This window comes from Syngnathus floridae, chromosome 18 (assembly GCF_059516105.1).
Source record: "Syngnathus floridae isolate MCC-2025c chromosome 18, RoL_Sflo_1.0, whole genome shotgun sequence".
In the NCBI taxonomy this organism is placed as follows: domain Eukaryota; kingdom Metazoa; phylum Chordata; class Actinopteri; order Syngnathiformes; family Syngnathidae; genus Syngnathus; species Syngnathus floridae.
The window spans coordinates 8145191-8164910 of NC_142430.1; the positions used below are offsets into that span (position 1 = coordinate 8145191).

General features: G+C 49.1%; 2 protein-coding genes across 5 annotated transcripts in view; both read left to right on the plus strand.

Annotated features, from left to right (window-relative positions):
• LOC148382798 (glycylpeptide N-tetradecanoyltransferase 2-like) overlaps nt 1–7373 on the plus strand; it is a 69915-nt gene extending 62542 nt beyond the window's left edge. For all 4 annotated transcript variants that reach the window (XM_088360917.1, XM_088360918.1, XM_088360919.1 and 1 more), the window contains 8 exons: nt 72–188; nt 300–470; nt 571–679; nt 765–935; nt 1001–1171; nt 1232–1369; nt 1440–1486; nt 7224–7373. In XM_088360917.1, coding sequence (XP_088217043.1) covers nt 72–188; nt 300–470; nt 571–679; nt 765–935; nt 1001–1171; nt 1232–1369; nt 1440–1463 — 901 coding nt within the window. In that variant the 3' untranslated portion in view covers nt 1464–1486; nt 7224–7373. The remainder of the gene's footprint in view (nt 1–71; nt 189–299; nt 471–570; nt 680–764; nt 936–1000; nt 1172–1231; nt 1370–1439; nt 1487–7223) is intronic.
• svild (supervillin d) lies at nt 7330–18529 on the plus strand. Its single transcript, XM_088360911.1, has 28 exons — nt 7330–7673; nt 8358–8392; nt 9352–9398; nt 10173–10249; nt 10712–10778; nt 11325–11719; nt 11790–11919; nt 13561–13708; nt 13767–13850; nt 13917–14003; nt 14063–14240; nt 14308–14480; nt 14550–14705; nt 14775–14911; nt 14973–15120; nt 15189–15334; nt 15399–15577; nt 15654–15789; nt 15864–16164; nt 16236–16390; nt 16459–16561; nt 16628–16835; nt 16896–17029; nt 17107–17262; nt 17324–17467; nt 17545–17657; nt 17719–17874; nt 17944–18529. The coding sequence occupies exons 1-28, from the start codon at nt 7330–7332 to the stop codon at nt 18028–18030; spliced, it is 4224 nt and encodes a 1407-aa protein (XP_088217037.1). The 3' UTR covers nt 18031–18529.
• Nucleotides 18530–19720: the final 1191 nt, after the last annotated feature.

Sequence of the window (19720 nt, forward strand, 5' to 3'; positions counted from 1 at the left end):
AAGCGGGTGAACTCAACTCAAACGCTGGAAGGTGCTAATGTTGATTTGCTTTCCGGCTTGGGTCTCTTCAGGGTCCTGCAGCCCCCAAATTGGCTGGCCCAGTGGCACTGCGGCATCAGAGTGGAGGCCAATAAGAAGCTGGTGGGCTTCATCGCCGCCGTCCCCGCGCACGTGCACGTCGGCGACACGTAAGTAGCGCCGACCCGAAATGCAGCGCATTAACATTTACTGACAACTTTAGCACCGCCGATAAAACGGTAGCGGTGTCGGCTATAAAAGTTTAAAACGTTCTTCTGCAGGGAGAAGCGGATGGCGCAGATTAAATTTCTCTGCGTGCATAAGAAGCTACGCCTCAAGCGAATGACCCCGGTTCTGATCCGCGAGTTGGCCAGACGGGTCCGGCGGCAGGGTGTCTGCCAGGCGGTGTACACGGCCTCCGTGGTGCTGCCCACGCCGCTCAGCTCCAGCGGGTAACGATGGAAAAGCCAGTATATTCTTTATCCTCTGCGAGGAACAATTGACATTACAATTGAATGACTCGGTAGAACATCTTTTTGATCATCGCCTTAGATTGTGCCATCGACCTGTGAACTTCCGCAAGCTGACGGAGCTCCAGTATCCCGGGATCCGAGGAGACGTGCCCCTGCAGAGGGCGCTCAAATTCTACCGCCTCCCTGAAGTTGGTGCACGCTGCCACCCGAAGGCAGACACATTGAAGCGCGACTAAAGTTCGTCGAACATTTATTCCGTTTGATGTCTTCCAGAACACCAAGACGCCGGGTTTGCGCCCCATGACCAAAGACGACGTTGAAAGGATGCACGGGTTTCTCCGAACAAACCTCAGCAAGTTCCACCTCAGGGCCAGCTGGTCCCTCGAGGAGGTTTCACACTGGTTCCTGCCCAGAGAGGGTGTGGTTGACACCTACGTGGTTGAGGTCAGGCGACCAATCACAAACGCCAATCATACAACCCAAGACCGAGTTCTTCCGCCCACTCGCAGGCTGCTGATGGTGCTCTGACGGACGTGGTGAGCTTCTATCAAATCTCCTCCAAGGTGCTCAACCACCAGCTGCACAGCAGCATGAGAGCTGCTCACCTTTTTTATGCAGCCTCAGCTGCCAACGGCAACCTGCTCCAGCTCATGGAGGACACGCTGGTCCTGATCAAATCTGTGAGTTGTTTGCAAAGTCGACTTGTGCAGATTCAAAGTATTCTATTTCGTTTTTATTAGAAAGGATTTGACATCATCATTGCCGCTGATGTGATGGAGAACCAAAGTTTCCTGGAGAAGCTCAAATTCAGCTTCATCGGCAAGAGGCTTCATTACTACTTGTACAACTGGAGGTGTCCCAGGCTGCCTGCAGACAAGGTACAGATTAGAAAAATGTGCCACAGTCGTGCAAAAAAAAAATAGATATGGATAATATTTTTTTCGTCAGGTGGGCATGGTGCTACCCAACTAAACCGCCAAAATGGAGGATCATGAGTGAGTATAATCAATGCGGCAAAAGCCAGGACTTGTGCAGCCGTGTAAACACACTGAATTTATAAAGCAAATAAAGATAAAATTCCATTAGTGAGAAGATTCGCCTTGTAACGCTGTTTATTTGCTGCGCTCGGCGTCACTGCAAATTGAATAACCCACACAAGGCCTTTATGTGTGTGTTTGTCTCTGCGGGCTTCAGTTCAATCGGCATAATCTGGGATGACGTGTCTCTCAATATTCCAGCAAGCAATGCATGCATTTCAGGAGAGGACACAATCATTAATCATTCTCACTTTTCACACAGTCTGAAGAATGGCACACAAAGCAAATAAATCTCATTTCAGGAATGGAGGGGCATGTTGCCAAGGTACCATGTCACGCAAAATCCAATCAAGTATTGTTTCTGTACAGAACACAGAAAAAAGCTCCATTTTTTTAACCATATATTCCCACTTTGCTGCAGTGTGCATGCACCTCCTCAAAATAAACAGCAAGGGGCGCTGTGACCTCACGTTTAGCTGTCTTTGTTTTACCCCCACAGGCAGCCTGAGCCGAATTAGCCACATGACCTGTTTTACATGTTTTGTTTGTTCAGAGCAGCAGACACAGACAAATGACAAGTACTGGAGGCTTAGAAAAATGACTCACACAATTAAGCTGTCTGGTGCATCAAAAATATGAATGCAAACTTTTTTTGCAGAGATGAGGATTTGCAGTCACCACTCAGTTCTGAAAGGTTCAATTGTATCATTTAATTGTGTCAAATCTGTGAGTCATCCTGAACTTTACGGTAGTTTTGTACTTTACCCATTGTACATGAACGCAACACGGTGTCGGCGCTGTGAGCCAATCAGAAGCGAGAAAGCGATTTAAGTTGGAGGTGAGTGCTACTAAACTGCTGACAGTCTGACACTTTTCGCCGACTGTCTCTTCGTTTCCGACTTCGACGTCGGGCTGCAAGGTTGCACCATTTATATCTTTTTTTGAAAAAAAAGACGGGCGTGTTTTTCTTGTTCGCATTGTTTCTGTCAATCAATCGCGCTGCGCTCAAAGTGACCTCCTTTCATCTTGCAGCTTTTCCCCTTTTTTGCTTGGTTAAAAGTTGCAATTTGGAGCGCATCTTCCGAATAATTTGTGTGTTATGTCTAACAGCTCCCACGTAGACAAGCAGCGACCTTCATTGCCGGTATGTCACTTTGTCTCCACGATAACATGTAATGGGCATGCTATAGTGTATTTTGTTCGATTTGCTTTTTTTGTCTTTTTTCATGCTGGAAGATTCATGTCGAAACGCTACGATACACTGACTCAACCAATTGCATTAGTTTCCTTCCTTAATCAACATTCGCTGCGCGTTACGGTAGTTCACACAATAACAAGCCGTCTACCGTAATGCTCCGTGTAATGCGCAACAATACTTGCTCAGCGTGATCTGTCTTTTTTTGTGTAATAATGGATCTTTGCAGGACCACCATACTGGAAAAGATGTTGCTGAGTTTGTATCTTTCCATAGTCCCTGGGTAATCCCTCTCTAAACATTTTGAGAATGTAGTGGGGAGGGGGGAGGGAGTTCAACACCTGTAAAAACAAATACAAGTATGCGTGAGGAAGTGTTTGCAGAAGTAATGTGGCGGTGCGACAGTTAGGAATGCACCCCACGGTTATGGGAGAGACTGTCACTGTATGCATTCGTATTTCCCTTGACAGCGATGACACGTTCCGCTTAATTATATAGTCAAGCTTGATTACACATTTGAATTTCTTGGGCGGGATTTTGAGTTGGAGGTCACACCCGGTATTTAATTGGGGCACAGATGTAGGTCACTCATGGTATTCCAATAAAAGCAAAATTCCTATAACCAAGTAAATACACGATTAATTCAAAAAATAATAATAATGAAACCGGTTTTATTTTATTTTTGAAAGACCTCCCAGCCGATTCCAATTAATGTGGGCTCCCTACTACAAGGCAAGTTTTCCAAAACTTTTGTGTGACTGTTGACGCACAAATCTCAGTCGCGTGTAGCAGAACACGGATAGAAAGCATGCAAGCTGGGAGTGGCTCAAGTGTCTTGTACTTGGAGTACCGTTTTCTTTGGACCCAAACAAAGAAACATTGTCGTCGAGCAAGGAGTGAGTGTTGCTGCCGTAAGTGTTATCACCCATGTGAGTCTCTTGTGTCAGGCTGGGGCTCGTGTTGCGTCACCTTTGCCCTGCGGGGAGTGTACAGACATGTTGCGGATGAGGGCGCATTCTGTTCCGGCCTGTTTTGTTTTGGAGGCGCTCAATTCCTTTGGTAGATTAAATGCCAATGTGGGAGTTTTTTAATGTTTCTTTAAAAAAGTATCCAGTGGCTGGTATCGGAGGCCTCCATTAGTACTCGATAGCTTAGAATATGTGTCGTTGATGTCATGTTATTTATGATATGTCATCAAAAGTAATCATGCTAGCAGTCCAACTAGTTAATCAGCACCCAAAATGTAGCTTTCAGTTTCCTAAAGGTCGCTGACCGCTGTTCTAGTCTTTTTTTAAATGTCACCAGAAAGGTAAATAGCCGCAAGTGTCTGTGACTAATCAATATTTATCAAGCTTGTTTGTCAGGTGCTGGCAGAAAGAAGCCGCTAATATTGCCCGCGGGCTGAGTTATTGCTCTCTTTGGGAAAATGTTTGTGCGTGAAGTCCAAAACCATACCTGCGTGTTCTTCATCCTAGCGTCAGTATCCCGTAGCAATCGATTAACATTCTGCAAACGTCTGGTCGGTTGGGAGCGGCGGGCTCTCGGCCAAGTTACATGTGCCGAGAAGCGTAAATATTTAGACAATGAAGAGGGGACGTGACAACGTTAGCAACTCGCTGCGACCTCCACCAAGGCATGGACCGCTTCCATTTCCAACATGGTTGCCTCACAGGCCCAAAACTCATATGAAGAGCTTATAATAATAATAATTGCCGTACGTTTCAACATAAAGCCTGAACCATCTTAAGTTCAAAGCGTGCAAGTTTATAGGCAAAGGCGTCCATGTGCATCCCCCCGCATAGTTTTACGGCTTTCACGTGCGGCGTTGCCGTGGAACCCGCTCAAATAATTAGGCGTATGGATTTATGTTTTTGCAGAGCGCCGTCCAAACGTTCCTCGTGTGCTTCTCGGTAGTAGTTTAGTTAATGGTTGCATCTGGAATGGACAAGATGGAGGACTCGGCAGCAGCCAAGAGTCTTTTGACACTTTCCGTCATTGGATTTATTCGAAGGCTCGCTGGAGCGAAGCAGTGTTTGGTGGCAACCACCATTTCTGTGGCCTCTGCATCTGTCCAGTAAAAAGCTTGTGAGTCACGAAAGGTCCACTCAAGCGTATGTGTGCGAGATCCCCGGTGAGATAAAGCCCCGCCCTTCCCCCTCCCGCACAGTTGTGCCTTTCCGCAGGCTTTTTTTGCTGGCTCTCGCTTGGTGTGTCACCGCGTATGTGTGTGTGCTGGCTTTCCCATCCGACACATTTAATGGCTCCTTTCAATGGTGGCAAACAGGAGGCCGGAAACCAAAAGACAAAGACGCTAGTCTGTGTAAAAATAGAGCAAAAAAAAAGACTCTCTGCCGATTTTGAACTGCTGTATTTTCCCTCTTGACAAATAAACTCAGCTCAAATAAACCCGCGTGCACTCGGGGCCTACAACGTGGCGCTCTGAAGTTATTACACCGGGGGAGGGCTCGTCAACCGGCTGACTGGCTTGGGTCGGCGGGACCTCGGCTAAAATGGATGGATTAGTCTCGGGCCTTGTTATTACCCCCCTGCTTTCCTCCTCCTCTTCCTCCCCCTCCTCTTCCTGTCTTGTCAGGCAGCAGATCTTGTCCTCACGCTGCCCCTCCATGGCACCCTGGAGACATCTGGCCCACAAAGCCATGGCATCCACCCCCACAAGGGCAGCCTACTTTCCCTTCCTACTACAGTCAATCGTCCTCCTGCGTTTTTTGTTGTTGTTTGCATCCTCCGCCCTGAGTACTTCCTTCCTTTCTTCATCTGTCACTGTAAGTCAGCCCTTTTCCCTTCTCGCCAGGGAAGAGGTGAGTCAGGTTATGGATGGGGGGGGGCGCAAAGTGCTTCGTGATTGCTTTTATTTTTTTTTGCCGTGAAACGCATTTGATACTTTCTATTGAGAGAATCTTTCCCCTTTGGCCATGCAGTCATTTATCAGATGTAAATTACAAATGTCTGCAAAATCCGAGTCAAGGCGACCGTGGCTCCCTTTTGCCTCCCTCCCTCCCTCCTTTTGATTTTCTCAGCAAAAAGGAAGTTTCCATTCTGTGTGTGTTCCCTCCAGGAAGAATGTGTCAGGACCTGACTGCATTCAACTGCATCCTCTCTCTTTTTTTTTTTTTTTTTTGCAGGGCACATCCCAAAGTCTGACTGGAACATCCTTTTAGGTGCCCAGATTTTTTTTTTTTTTGTAAATATGAAAAGAAACCACAATTTATGAGTTGGGCGTAGCCCGCATTCCTTCTGTCCTCCTGTGTGGACGTGTGTCGTAAAAAAAAAAAAAAATGTGCTGTTGGTCAGCTTGAACATCTCAGCACCGTGCATCTTCTGAAATTCTTATTAACTTGTTGCATCTTGTTCCACCAGCTACTTCGTTTGTTTGCATGCCCTAAAGGAGCAGAAATAAATCAGGCCAGACTTGTGAATTTCCTGCTCAAACCGGTCAAGCCGCATAGCTGGAAAGTGAGGCCGGTGTCAAACACCAGTCCTGTTTTTTCAATTGTGTCAGATGTCTGACTCACGTTCGCCGGCTCGGAATAACAGCGCCACCTTCTCCTCGCTGCGGTGCGCTCCTTTTTTAGCAAGTGACTTATATAAGCCGGTGCCGAGGCCCGAAATCAACATTCGGGCCCTGCCGTCCTTTTTGCCTTCTTAAGGCAATTTGCGAGCGTAGCAGCGACATGTGAGGAAGCTGCTCTCAAAAAAAAAAAAAAAAGTCTGCTTTCTTTTTATTTTGTCCTTTTATAATGGCCGCTGACCTCACCTTGGGCAAAAACCATATTTGGTGGTCAAACCGTGATCGGAAAGTTTCACAGACTATTGTTAGTCTGTTTTTTTTTAAATTATTTATTTATATATTTTTTTGATCACTCGAAGAGACTATTGTTAGTCTGTTTTTTTTTTTTTTTTTTTTTTTTTTTTTTTTTTTATGGACCCCACTAAACGTCCCGTTTGACATTTACATGTACGGCGCCGATCCGTTAGAAGTTCTCGACTCTTCCTAATGTGCTGTTTTGCAAAAAAGTCCACATGCGCTTGATCCTCGCTGTGTTTTGTCAAGTGTGGGGGAGGATTACCAGAGGTCAGAGGTGAACGCTGTCATATTTCACAGCCTTATTAATCTTTGCCGAAGCCGGCCAGCAGGTGGTCGTGAGTCAGAGGCTGTGAGATTTCTTCAAGCTCCGTGAGCTTGTGTCATAACACCAAATGTGTAATTGATTCCACTTTATGAGCACGCTCACCTCTCCTTAGCCTCTTTTGCGTACTTCACCGGGCGCCAAAGCACCTTGAGTCGACTCGTGGAAAAGCCCCCATCACCCCGTGCGGTTTTCCTCGAATATTCAGTGGAACAAACATGAGCTCATCGCCCACTTCTAATTTGCTTCACCGCATTTTTGGGTTGGAGTTGTCAGAATCTTATTGGATATTCCACAAAATGTCAAAATACGATTACTTTCACAGCTCACAAATATATATATTTTTTTGCAGTGCTGTCATTTTGATGGAGTGACACGCGACCTCCGACCTTTGGTCTTGGCAGCCGAGTGAATCCTCCTTTTGCTTCCGCCGCCTGATCGTCATCCACGTGCCAAAAATGGACGCCATGGACACCTTACAGAGCTCCGCCCCGGAGACCAAAGCCGAGCGGATCGCCCGCTACAAAGCCGAGCGCAGGCGGGAGCTGGCCGAGCGCTACGGCACCTCCGACGAATTCACCTCCAAGTACGTCCGCAGTCGGGACAGGAAAGTCGCCGACTCGTCCGAAAGCAAGGAGGCGGAACTATGCGAGGATGAGCAAACGAACGCCAGGAGAGGCCCGAAGAGCAAAGTTGATCTCGACACTGAAGCAATGGAGAAAAGCACCTACGTCAAACGGGAAACTCGTTTGACTTCTGAAACAGAAGTTCAGCCTTCCATCAAGACGTCTTCCAATATTAGGTAAGTGTTTTCATTGGACCGACTGGAACGTGTTGAGTCACGGCCCCGCTGAGCGTTTGCGGGGATTGCGTAAGACGCGCATAGCCCAACTTGTCTGTTCTCGAGAGTGTTGAGACACTCTTTGGGCCCGGCAGGGGTTTGTGGCGACGCCAAGTTTTCATGCCTGGTGCTTCATCAGGCAAGATTTTAGCAGAAGCGGGTTCCTTTCGTGAAAAGACATGTCCCGACTCGAAGCCGTTACTGTAAATGTTAGTCGCTTTCCGTAAAAATAATGCATGCTTGGCTTCTTTTTTTTTTTTTTGCTGCTGTGGCGAAATCCTTCGTCACGATAGCATGCTGTAATTACACGTTTTTTTTTTAACTCTTCATAGTCAAACCAAGGGCTCTCTGCACAAAGGCTATTTTTAGAATGTATGTTTTCCTGGGCCTTTTGTCCCCACGCCAACCCCGACTCGTCTTTCCTCGGCAACCTCTGACCCCGCCCACCCCTGCCGGCACCAGCTCGATTGTGCATCTGTCCCCGCCCCCTTTTTCCAGCTGCCGTCTCCATCCATATTTAACGCCCGTTACTTCAACATGAACGCTCTTTTTGTACCATGCCCTGCTTCCTTATTTTTTCGTTTCCTGTGTGATATCTGTCATCACTCGAGTATGACCTCATATGTCTCTCTCTTTCTCGCTCAGGCATCTGGACCTTGATGATAAAGACGAGTCAAAGGGTAAGCGGAACTCTCCACTTTTTGTGTTCTGCCCACGGAACAGCTCCATATGCCGCCATTTGCAAATCGATAAGCCTGTTGCTAACCAATCCAGCTGCACCTAACATCCTCTGTCATATTCTCACAATGACTTGCTAAGATTGGAAAAAAACTGTCAGGCTGAGTAGAAGTAGGTCAAGCGAGCCGTAAGTTGATTGATGGCTAAGGAAGGAAACGCCAAAGCCGTCTTCTTGGCGGTCTGATACCGTATTGAAGATGACATCATGCGTCCCATCGTGGACGTTAAATCACAAGCCGGTCCCAATGATCCAAGGCATCGTTTAAAGCCACTGGACCGTGATGTGGAGTGGAATTTTTTTTTTTCTTGTTCCTTTCACTCATGTTTGGACGCCGGCCACGCCAACGCAGCGGCACGGCGTCAAGCAATAAAGAACAATTTGCAGTGAAAGAACAACATTTACAAAATGCTTGTTCCACCCCCCCCACCCACACAGTCCTAACTATTCTTCTGTTGATGTTTTTGATTAGAAAAAAAAAAATGTTCCCCTCTTTGTAACCAAAGCCGTAATTTCTTGCTGTTCATGAGCTTTGCCAGGCGTAATAGAAAAAAATTTAATTGATCATATTAATATCAATATTCCCACAAACTATGACCTCAAACACTTTTGTCATTTCAAAGTCATCTTCCCCTTAAACGACTTGCAGATGATTTGAAAAATGCGTCGACGTGGAAGACTCACCGTGCCGACACAGGTTAAACTTAGCTCCTCCCCCAACGCCTGGCAGTTTTTGAAGCGGCCCTATTAAGCAAGCGGGCGGATTGTGTATTTACAAAAGGCCTGCGCTGGCTTGACCATGTTTGGCCTCTCCGAGCATCTCCGCCACCGTGCGAGGGTGCCAAGTGTCCATCTTGCGCTGGCTCGCGACTTCAAAACAACAAATGCCGTTTTGTCTTTCAGTTGAGCGCAAGACTTGGGACCAGCTGACCTCTAACATGTCTCTCAAGGTAATGTCCTTTTTTTATTTCTTATATAGCATCAACACAATTGTTTTTTGTTTTTTTTACTATAATAGCAATTTAAATGAGCTAGTTTGTTTTGATGAAGGCTTGATTTCATTTCTGATGAATTATCTGCCAAGCCGATTTCCCGACTGCTCCAATCACGCAATTCCGATATGGCGCCGAGCTTGTTGCGCACCTGCTCGCAGGCTTTGGCCAAATTTCATGACGCAGCGCAAAAACGCTGAGGCGGGGAAATTAAGGCCGAAAGCCTGCTCATTAAAAAAAAAAAAAGGTTGTGGAGGTTTTTCCCAGGCTGCTTATGTTCTCAAAGTCATGTTGGATGTAAATAGCGGTTGGAGCTCGCCCTTCACCGACCAGGAGCTGTGCCAAAGCTTGGCCAAGTGAAGCCAGATGGCAGCTAAAAAGAAAAAAAAAAAACTCCAGACTGCAAACGATATCTCTGCTATTCCAAGGCCTCACCTGGAAGTCATCCGAAACAAACGCACTCCATCCGTCTTCTTGTCACTGCAAAGTCTCCGGCGACGGTCTGCTGAGTCGGCAGGTGACGGAAAACTTTGCCGACTGGAAAATATTGCACTCGCGTGGCTTATCTCCCCTCGTATTAGTTTTACAATCACGTATCAAGGGAGGTACCCTCATAAATGGCTTTGAACTCTGATCAGGTGAAGGGGCGGGGCTTCGCTCATTTAAGATCAAGCTGTGTCGTTGCATTTTGCACAGCGGGTAACTTTTCTCCTCGTCTGTTCCGTCCGAAAGGATCCGGACGATGGAAGCGGCGACAGAGTGAAGTGTCAGCCGGTGGATCTCGGGAACGAAGAGGAAACTCCCAGTCGGTAAGATAAAAAAAATTCCGTTTGCGTGGGTGATTCGTGACCCCGGGAGCGGTTTCGATGAATAATTAAAACTCCAAACTTGAGGAGTTGCATGTTTCCCAAAGTGGGATGTCTGAGCCGGGCCATCTGCCAGGACTCGCTCGCTGGCTCTGGTGTTCTTGTCCTCATTAGGACTGTTTACAGTCGGGCCCGGCGCTGACATTGACGAGTGCCCGTGACTGTTGGTGCTTCACATCCAGCGACTCATTAGGCGAGTAGGATGGAGAATTTCTCTAAGCCTGCAGGAAACCTTAATAATAGATAACAGATGCCGTGATAGCAGAAGGGGGGGTTTAAGCCCCTCTGAGCCCCCCCTTACCCCCGGCCCTCTTTTCCAGAGTTTTCCCATGTGTCATCGTGTTTAGGCAGCAATGTTTCCATTTGGATTGGTCGCCCAAGAGCTCAAGTCTTTTCTCTCAACAGCAAAGAAATGGACGCCGTGGACGAGCCTTCGTCCGAGGAGCAACGCCAAGCGCCAGAAGAAACACGGGTTGGTTTTCCGGCGTTTTTTTTTCTTCTTCACACCCACCGGGGAGCTCGTAAAGTTTGGTTTCAGTGTCACGTGGTTTTCCTGGCTGGGTGGATTCTGCTTTTAATTGGCTGGCTTGATTGATGTGTGCGGTGTAATTTATCGCGCAATTTAGCGGCGGCGCGCATTCTTCAAACGGAGCGTCATCACGTACGTCATCCTTTGGGATTTTTTTTCTTTGCCCACACACGACGCCAAGCACATCATTTTTTACAAAACACGAGCGGGTTCTGCATTTTCGCCGCCGCCTCGGCCTTCGACCCGTGACCTTTGAACTCCAGCTGAACGATCCACTGTACATGTTTTGAAGGCACGCCTTCAATTAAAGGCACCGAGAGGGTTGAAATCCGCACGAGCAGAATAACACCCCCCTCCCCCTCCCCCTTGAGCCTCACCCATGCTGATGTAACCCACTAACCCAGAAACTGTTTAACAGCTTTGTTTACTATTCCGATAGCGGCCGCTTGAAAGAAAAGAAAAAAAAGGCTCTTTCTTTTTTTTGTGCAGACGCCCTCGCTGCAGCGCCAGGACTCGAGGGGCATCAAGGGAATCTTGAAGAAGAGCCGCTCCACCAGCGTGGAGTCGGACCAAAGCGAGGGCTCGCCACTCCGACCCCCCAGCGTCTCACTCAGTCACCCAGAGAGCGAGGAGGCCGAAGATCGAGAGCTGGAGGATCTGGAGGACGATGTCGAGGAGGAGGATGCCTCGTTTCTGGACGACGACACGGACGAAGGCGACCCGAGCGAGCGAAGGCGGCGCAGCGAGGGCAGCAGCGGCAGCAGCCTGGAGGAGATGCGCAGCTACTCGCCGGATGAGAGCTTAGACGTGGCCTCCACGCCGTCGGAGGACACCGAGGAGATGGACAGCTTGGACGGGAGTCAAGGTTCCGGGATCAAGCTGAGGTCTCGGAATCTCACTCGCAATATTTGAAATATATTGGCGAGTTGTAAAATAACCGTCATGTGGTTCCAGGCTGGGCGAGTTCAGCGGCGACGAGAAGACGGAGCGGACGAAGAAGCTCGACCCGTCAAGAGTGATTCAAACGCCGCTAGCCAATCGCTTCAGCCAGCTCCACGATGCGGAGAACGCCTGGAAGAAAAAGGTCAGTTGTGACCTCACAGTCGTGCTTAATGGTGAAGTAAAAAAAAAAAATCACCAAGTGGAAGTTTCTGGCTGTTCCGCTGAACATGCAAAGATGAACTTTCGAAGTGCAGAGAAATTATGTCATTGGATTGCCGCCTCGAGTTTATTTTGTCAAGGCGGGAGCGCATTTTTCACGAGCCGGCCTTTGTTGCTCTTTGCTGGATATGTGGGCCAACGGGGAACCGTAACATGCTCGCTGCACACATGACGACCTTCCTCAAGCTGCTCCAGATGTTTCCTGTTACCTCCGTTCTCTGTCGTGCTGGAAGAACTTTCCTGAATCGTTCAGGTTCTGCTGTAAATGCGCATCCATCTTTTTTTTTTCTCTTGTACTTGTTCCATTCTAATGTTTTCCTCTATCCATTCCACCTTTTCCTCTGGTCCCCTCACTTGTGTAGCTCCCTCCCACCAGCTCTTCCTCTTTCTCTGACTTTGACTCCTGCCTGTCAACCTTTCCCAGTCTATTCAGGTGAGTGTGTTGTGTGACCCCCCCCCAAAAAAAGAGGTCATAGGACGCATGCAGTTACTCGACAAATGCTCCGATACTACGACACCAATACTTTAAAGTGGACGTTTTGCTTCATGCCAAAATTTAAGATGCGGAAAATGTGCTTTCGATGCAGAAAGCGCTTGCTCGGCGAAAAAAAAATGACTCACAGGGTCAAGTGTGTATACGTGTGTGTGTCATTCTGGCTAAGTGTGTTTCTTTGAAAGGCAACAACGCCGGTCCCAAAAATCTGTTTCCACTTTTACCTTTTCAATTGTGTGTTTCTGCAGCCACTTCACAACACACTGGGACATTTTTTCACTCAAACGGGTTTATTGACTGAAGGGGCCCGAGCCGAGCTTCTTTATAGCCAGGTTGTTAGAAATTAGCGAGGAGGGATCGGGAGGCTTACTCACGGCAACAGTAAATATATTTTGTGACTTGAGACTCAACTTTTGACCTCCAAGCTGCCTCCCCCACTTTTTTATCTTCCATCCACTACATCAGATAAATCAAAACCGATTTATTGTCTTTATTTTCTGCCTTAAGTATCGGTGGCTGGTATCAGCAACTTCCTTGAGTATTCGATACCTCAAAATAAGGCCACTAAAATAGTTGATATTGCCCTTCTATAGTTTTAGGCTAGGAAAATGTGCTGAGTGTGCACACAGCCACAAAAAAAAAAAAATAATAATCAAATAATTTCAGGCTGACAAGCTCTTTTAGTAAGTAACACAGACGTGCTTGTCACTTAATGTCAGGTTGACAAGATGGGCTAATTTTTCAGGGCGGGGGCGAGCGAGCCTTAATCTGATGCCGCATTAACATCAGCTTGGCTGCCGTTGGACTCTCCCCCCCCCCCCCCCCCCCCCCCCCCCTCCCATTTCAAAGCTGCACACATCTGCAGATGCTTAACTCAGCCCGTCTGGCCTCGGCTCACAAGTCGGACGCCAGCAAAACGTCTTTCATTACTGTCGCGAGCGTGTATGCGTTCTGTCACGTATGAAGCGTTCGTTTCCAGATAACATGTTCAAATTTGACACGCGTGAACTTCGGCAGCAGCTTTGTGGTAGCAAATGATTTTTTTTTTTTTCCCTCCCCTTCTGTGAGCAGAAGTCCAATGTGGACGCGTCGCCCAAGATATCACTGGCTGACAGGATGAAGATCCTCAAGGACAAGGAGGAGCAGTGGAAGACCAAAGGGAAAGGAGCCGCCAACGATTCCGTTCAGTTCACCGTGGCCGGACGCATGGCCAAGAAAGGTAACGTTGGACCACCCCAAAAAAGTCTTCGTTCTCATCGACCGTCATGTCTCACCAGGTCTGGTGTCAGACGCGGGGAAGGCGGAGGCCCGTCTCACCCCCATGAAGAAGTCCAACGCCACGCCCGTGAAGCCGCTGGAAGGTAGCGAACGCTCGGCGATCTTCTCATGTGACTCTTGTTGACCATTTCGATGGCTCTGCTCCAAAGAAATCTCCAGCAGAAGCGGCGTCAAGGTGGAAGGAGACAAAAGGCTGGACAAACTCGAGTCCTTCCTGGATAAGCTTCACAGTAAAGGTACAATGGTCATCCTACCTGGATTCCTGGAAGCAAATTTCATGCTGTGCCACTTTCAGGCGTGAGCAAGAACAAGACGTCCACCATCGAAGTGACGGCCGAGGCCGAGAAGGAAGTGATGACCCTGGACGACCACGAGACCTTCGGTAACTTCTACCGATCCATCTCGCCCTCGGCCTTCCAGGACGTCTCGGTGACCGAGGAGGACCTGAGCCAGATCCAGTCCAACACGCCAAAGTCGGTCCAATTCGAGACGGGGGAGGGAAGGAAACGATTTTGAGACCTGAACATGGTTCTTCCTCAGGCTGGCGTCGGCCGTGGCCAAGCACAAGCGCGCCGTGAGGCCCAACAGGAGGAACCAAGGATCCAGGAACCCTCTGAGGGCGCTGGCGGCCCGCAATGACATCCGGCAGGTGTACACGGAGCAGAGGCTCAACATCGCCAAAGTGGAGACCAAGAGGATCCAAGTGGAGCGCAGTAAGACCATAACGAGCCAAAGATGATCCAAAAGAACTTTTAAAATGTCCACTCTTCTTCTCCACCCAGTGGCCAAACACTCCAACCTGGCCGACGTGGCCTTGGCGGGCCTGGCCAGCAAGGAGAACTTCCGCAAGGTCAACCTGCGCAGCGTCAAGTCGACCGACGTGGTCACCAACAACAGCGCGCTGCCCTACAACAAGCTCATGCTCATTCGCATCAAAGGTCAGAAGGTCAGCCCGAGAAGCTTCGTGAACCTTCGGGTGAGGTAAATAAATATCTTGGCATCTGCAGGTCGCAGGCACGTGCAGGTGCGCCTGGTGGAGCCCACGTCCAAGTCCCTCAACAGCGGTGACTGCTTCCTCCTCATCACGCCCAAGCATTGTTTCATGTGGAGCGGCGAGTTCGCCAACGTCATCGAGAAAGCAAAGGTGAGTAAATGGGATTTGGGTTTCGCCGCCACGGGCTAAATCGATTCTGCTCGGGCGGTAGGCGTCGGAGATGGCGTCCTTCGTTCAAGCTAAGCGGGACCTGGGCTGCAAAGCCCCCCAGGTGACGGTGCTGGAGGAGGGCATCAACACCGAGAGCAAATGGGCCAAGGAGTTCTGGAGTCTGCTCGGGGGGAAGAACCAATATCCAGGTTTGTGCTCCAGTCCAAGTTATGACGAACACATGCCTTGTGAACATTTTTGTCCGTGTGTGTGACAGGGGCGGGGGAGCCAGAGGAGGACGAGCTATACGAGAGCGGCGTCTTGGACTCCAACGGGGTCTACAGACTCCAGGGAGACAAGCTGGTGCCTCACGAAGACGCCTGGGCCTCCATCCCGAGCGTCACCTTGCTGGACTCCAACGAGGTGAGAAGCATTGAGGGGGGAAAAGCACCAGGTCATTGTTCTCCTGACTCTGCTGCTGCTGCAGGTTTTGGTGTTTGACTTTGGCGGCGAGGTCTACGTGTGGACCGGCAAGGAGGTGTCTTTGGCGGACCGCAAGGTTGCAGTCAAACTGGGCAAGCAGCTCTACAGCGGCACCTATGATTACACCAATTGCAGGGTCAACCCTTTAGATCCCTCCTGCACCGAAAGCCATGATGTTGCACAGTGAGTAGAAGAAGGATTTGTTGTCTCACTGCGCCCCCTTGTGGTGATCTTCACGACTGCTCATCCCTCCACTCAGGCAAGGAGAGGGCCGCCCAAGTTGGACTCTGTTTGGCCGCCTGTCGGAGCACAATGAGACGTCCCTGTTCAGAGAGAAGTTCCTGGACTGGGCCGAGAGGACGAAGGAGGAGGCGGCTGTAACGGAGGAGGTCAAGGTGCAGAAGGATTTTCTTCTGGAGTCATTCAAATTTGGACGCTTGGAGACAAAAGATTGTATTTGTGCGCTCAGAGCCCGGTCCACTCCAACGTGCGCTCCTCGCCCGACCCGGACCTGCAGCCGTGCGACGCCAACGAGCTGCTGGCCAACGAGCCGCAGCCGGTCCGGACGCTTCTGGAGGGCGTGGACGTCCAGCGGGGCCACGGCGTGGTGAGGACGGAGGACAGCAGGCAGGCCGAGCTGGCCACGTTGGCCGTGGACGCCTGGCATATCAAGGAGTACGGCGAGGAGGAGGTGCCCAAGGAGAGCCTGGGACAGCTTCACGAAGGGGACGCCTACATCGTCCGATGGAAGTATTCCATCACCACGCTCGGTGAGGCCCGAAAACAAACACCGGCCCATCTAAAAAAAAATTCCAGACGATGAGCTCATTTCTCTCTCCAGTGGGAAAACGACAGAAACCGGGAGAGCTGAGTGCCGGCGTTGCGGGCAGGGAGAGGACGGCCTGCTTTTTCTGGCAGGGCCTCCGCTCCGGCGTCAGCGAGAAGGGAACCTCGGCGCTCAAGACGGTGGAGCTGGGCAACTTCCGTGGCTCGCAAGTGGGTGTCGTTATTGCCCGTAGCGACCTTCTGAGCGCTGTGAAAGGATGACACGTGCTGGATTGCAGGTGCTGGTGAGTCAGGGGAAAGAGCCGCCTTGCTTCCTGCAGCTATTCCAAGGGGGCTTGGTGGTCCACAAGGGCAGTCGAGCCGACTTGCAGAAAAATTCAGGTGATCAAGGAGGGAGGGAGGAGCCTTGTGTTGCATGTGCTGATGGAGCATCATCTTGTGGCCCAGGAGGTTGGAGGTTGTTTTGCGTTCGCGGCGAAGCGGAGGTGGAGGCCATGCTGTTGGAGGTGGAGTGCACCGGCGCCAGCCTGCGCTCGCGGGCCGTCCTCCTGCTGCTCCACGGCCGGGAAGCTCGTCTCTACCTGTGGCACGGCTGCAAAGCTCATCCCGGCGCCAGGGAGGTGGCCAAGAGGACCGTAGAGCGCATGAGACAAGGGTAAGTAGAAGGGGGGCGGGCGGACGCGGTCCGAGACTGACGCTCGCCACTCTCTCCAAGGTGTCCTCCCGAGTTGGGTCTGAGCAGCGCCGGCAGTGTCGAAGTCGAGGAGGTGGAAGAAGGAAGCGAGCCCGCCGAGTTCAAGAAGGTTCTCGGTCTGCAGGACAGGAAGTCCTACGACTGCATGCTTGAAGGTCTGGCGCGTTTCACAACCCGATGGACTTGGTTTGCGACGCGATCGTGAATGACGAGGCGCCTCGGCTGCTTTCAGACCCCGGCAAGTACAGTTACACCCCCCGGCTCTTCCAGCTGAGCGCCAGCTCGGGCGTCTTTGAAGGCGAGGAGCATCTTTACCCCGCCAGGGTGACGGAGGGAGTCATGGCCATGCCCTTCCTCCAGGAGAACCTCTACACGGCGCAGCAGCCCGGTAAGAGCCACACCGAATGAATCCTCGTCACGTTTGCTTATCGCCGGCGCGCCTGTTCCAGCTCTCTTCCTGCTGGACAACCGTATGGAGGTGTACCTGTGGCAAGGGTGGCAGCCCGAGGAGGAGCAGTGCACGGGCTCGGCAAAGATGCGCTGGGACAGCGAGAGGAAGTGCGCCATGGAAACCACACTGCACTACTGTCGAGGTCAGCGCGAAAGCTTTGGCTTGCAAAAAAAAAATATTAGTCAGCGTGTCTTCACATCTTCTTGCACTGGCTTGCAGAAAAGAGCTCACGCCGCCCCCCTCAGGCGTACCTGGTGATGGCAGGCTGCGAGCCGCTCACCTTTACCAACATCTTCCCTTACTGGAAAAAGGACCCCAGCGTGGCCTCCAAGGTGAGGAATGTTCTTGTCGTCAAATTCAACACTTTGTGCATCCTTTTGTTTTTGTCTTTAGACTACGGGCTCCAAAAACAAAGTCACCTTAGTGAAGGAGGTGCTCTCCAAGCTCAGTAAGCTGCAATACTCCATCGAGGAGCTCACCAGGTCGCCCCTCCCTGATGGCGTGGACCCTCTCCGCCTGGAGGATTATCTCTCTGACCAGGACTTCAAGGTAGACAAAAAATAAAATAAAAATTGAGTCCACCAAGCTCGTAACATTCCCTTCATTAACTGCCTCCAGAAACTTCTGGAGATGAGTCGGGTGGAGTTCAACGCCCTGCCAAACTGGAAACAGAAGAACCTGAAGAAAAGTAAGGGTCTCTTCTAAACAAAAAAAACATTTTGTTGTATTCCAAAAAAAAAAAAATCACCTCATTTTGTAAAACACATGTACAATGTTGTACAGTTTTTTCTAATTTTAGCCAATTAATCGTGCAATTTTTAATCAACCTTTGTTTGTGTTCTTGGTGTGCTAAGCGCTTTACACAACATTTTAAATGTTGTCCAATTTGAGCGACAAAAAACTGGGAAGGGAATGAACAAACTCTGTTACATCATTTGCTCACTTGAGGCCTTGCTTAAAACAGACATTTTCGATATTGCTTCATTTGATGGGAAATAATTCTTTTGAATAACACAACGACTCTTTTGGGACCAGATGAGACTTTTTTTTAAGACTTGCCAACGAGTGTTTTGTGTAAAAAGTATTAATTGTATGCTAGTGTGTGTTATGTGTTTACTCCTCACACATGTTACATGTATGTTGCATGGCTTCTATCATTTTTATGCAATATGATCTTTTTTGTATGTATAAAAAAATAGAAAGATGGCTGTTTTTATTATTTTGGACGTGTTTGTAAAATGATTGGACATGATATTATGAAGAAGGAGGAAGAGGAGCCGGGGCACAGGTGAACCCTTCTTTTTGTAGATGCATGCAATGCCAACCTTTCTCCGCCAGGGGGTGCTGTTGCTGCAGTTTCTGATGTTTCAGGTAGGATTGCTGCAATTTAGTGCTGTGTAAAATGGTACTCAAATTTATTGTTTGGGTGTATTTTGATTATTTTTAGTAACCAGTGAATCACTATACAAACATTTGTGCCGTACAATTATATTTGGAAGCATTTTTTTGGAGGCATTCTTTTTGTAGGTGCTTGCAATGCCAACCTGTTTCCGCCAGGAGGTGCTGTTGCTGCAGTTTCTCATGTTTCAGGTAGGATTGCTGCTGCTCAATTTAATACTGTGTAAAATGTTACTCAAATTTTGGTGTGTTTAGGTTAGTTTTAGCAACCAGTGAGTCACGATACAAACATTTGAGAGGGCCTTTGGGCCGTGCAGTTATATTTGGAAGCATTTTTTTTAAATCATTATTTTTCTGCATGTTTTATTGCAATCAGGCTGTTTAAATGAACGGCTTCTCGACGATTAAGGAACTTTTGGGGAGGCTTTTACAACACTGTCTGCAAATCTGATTCGATTCTTTTACTTGCGAGTACCAAGAGCTATAAAAGTTGCTGCACTTTTTGCTGGAAATGCAGCTCGATTTTTATGGGCCACATAATATAACGGCCGCTCGGTATGATGCTGTTCACCGCACAAACTAAAACCGGGAGGAGAAACAATAATAAGCACTATTAGATTGGTCCAGCATCCTTTTTGTTATTGGATGCCATTAGAAAATGGAGAGTTGAGGTCTCTTTTATCATAAAGTCTCAATGTTGTTGTAAATTTAAATCCCTATTCATAATCTATGTGATTAGCATGCATAAAAAGGTGGCGTGCTACATTCAAGTGCCTCGTTGTCCCTTCACCAAAAAAAAAAAAAAAAGCATGTTGGGCACACACACACTGCGAATCAGCCGCGACATCAGGCCGTCTTCCTGCAGATAACGAATTGATTGAAACCCTAACTGCACCTCTCATCCATCATTCCGGCCTGTTTCTCATCCCCCAGCTGCTCAACTTTCCTCGTTTCCGCACACACACACACACACACACACGGCACGGAGGCTGTGTTA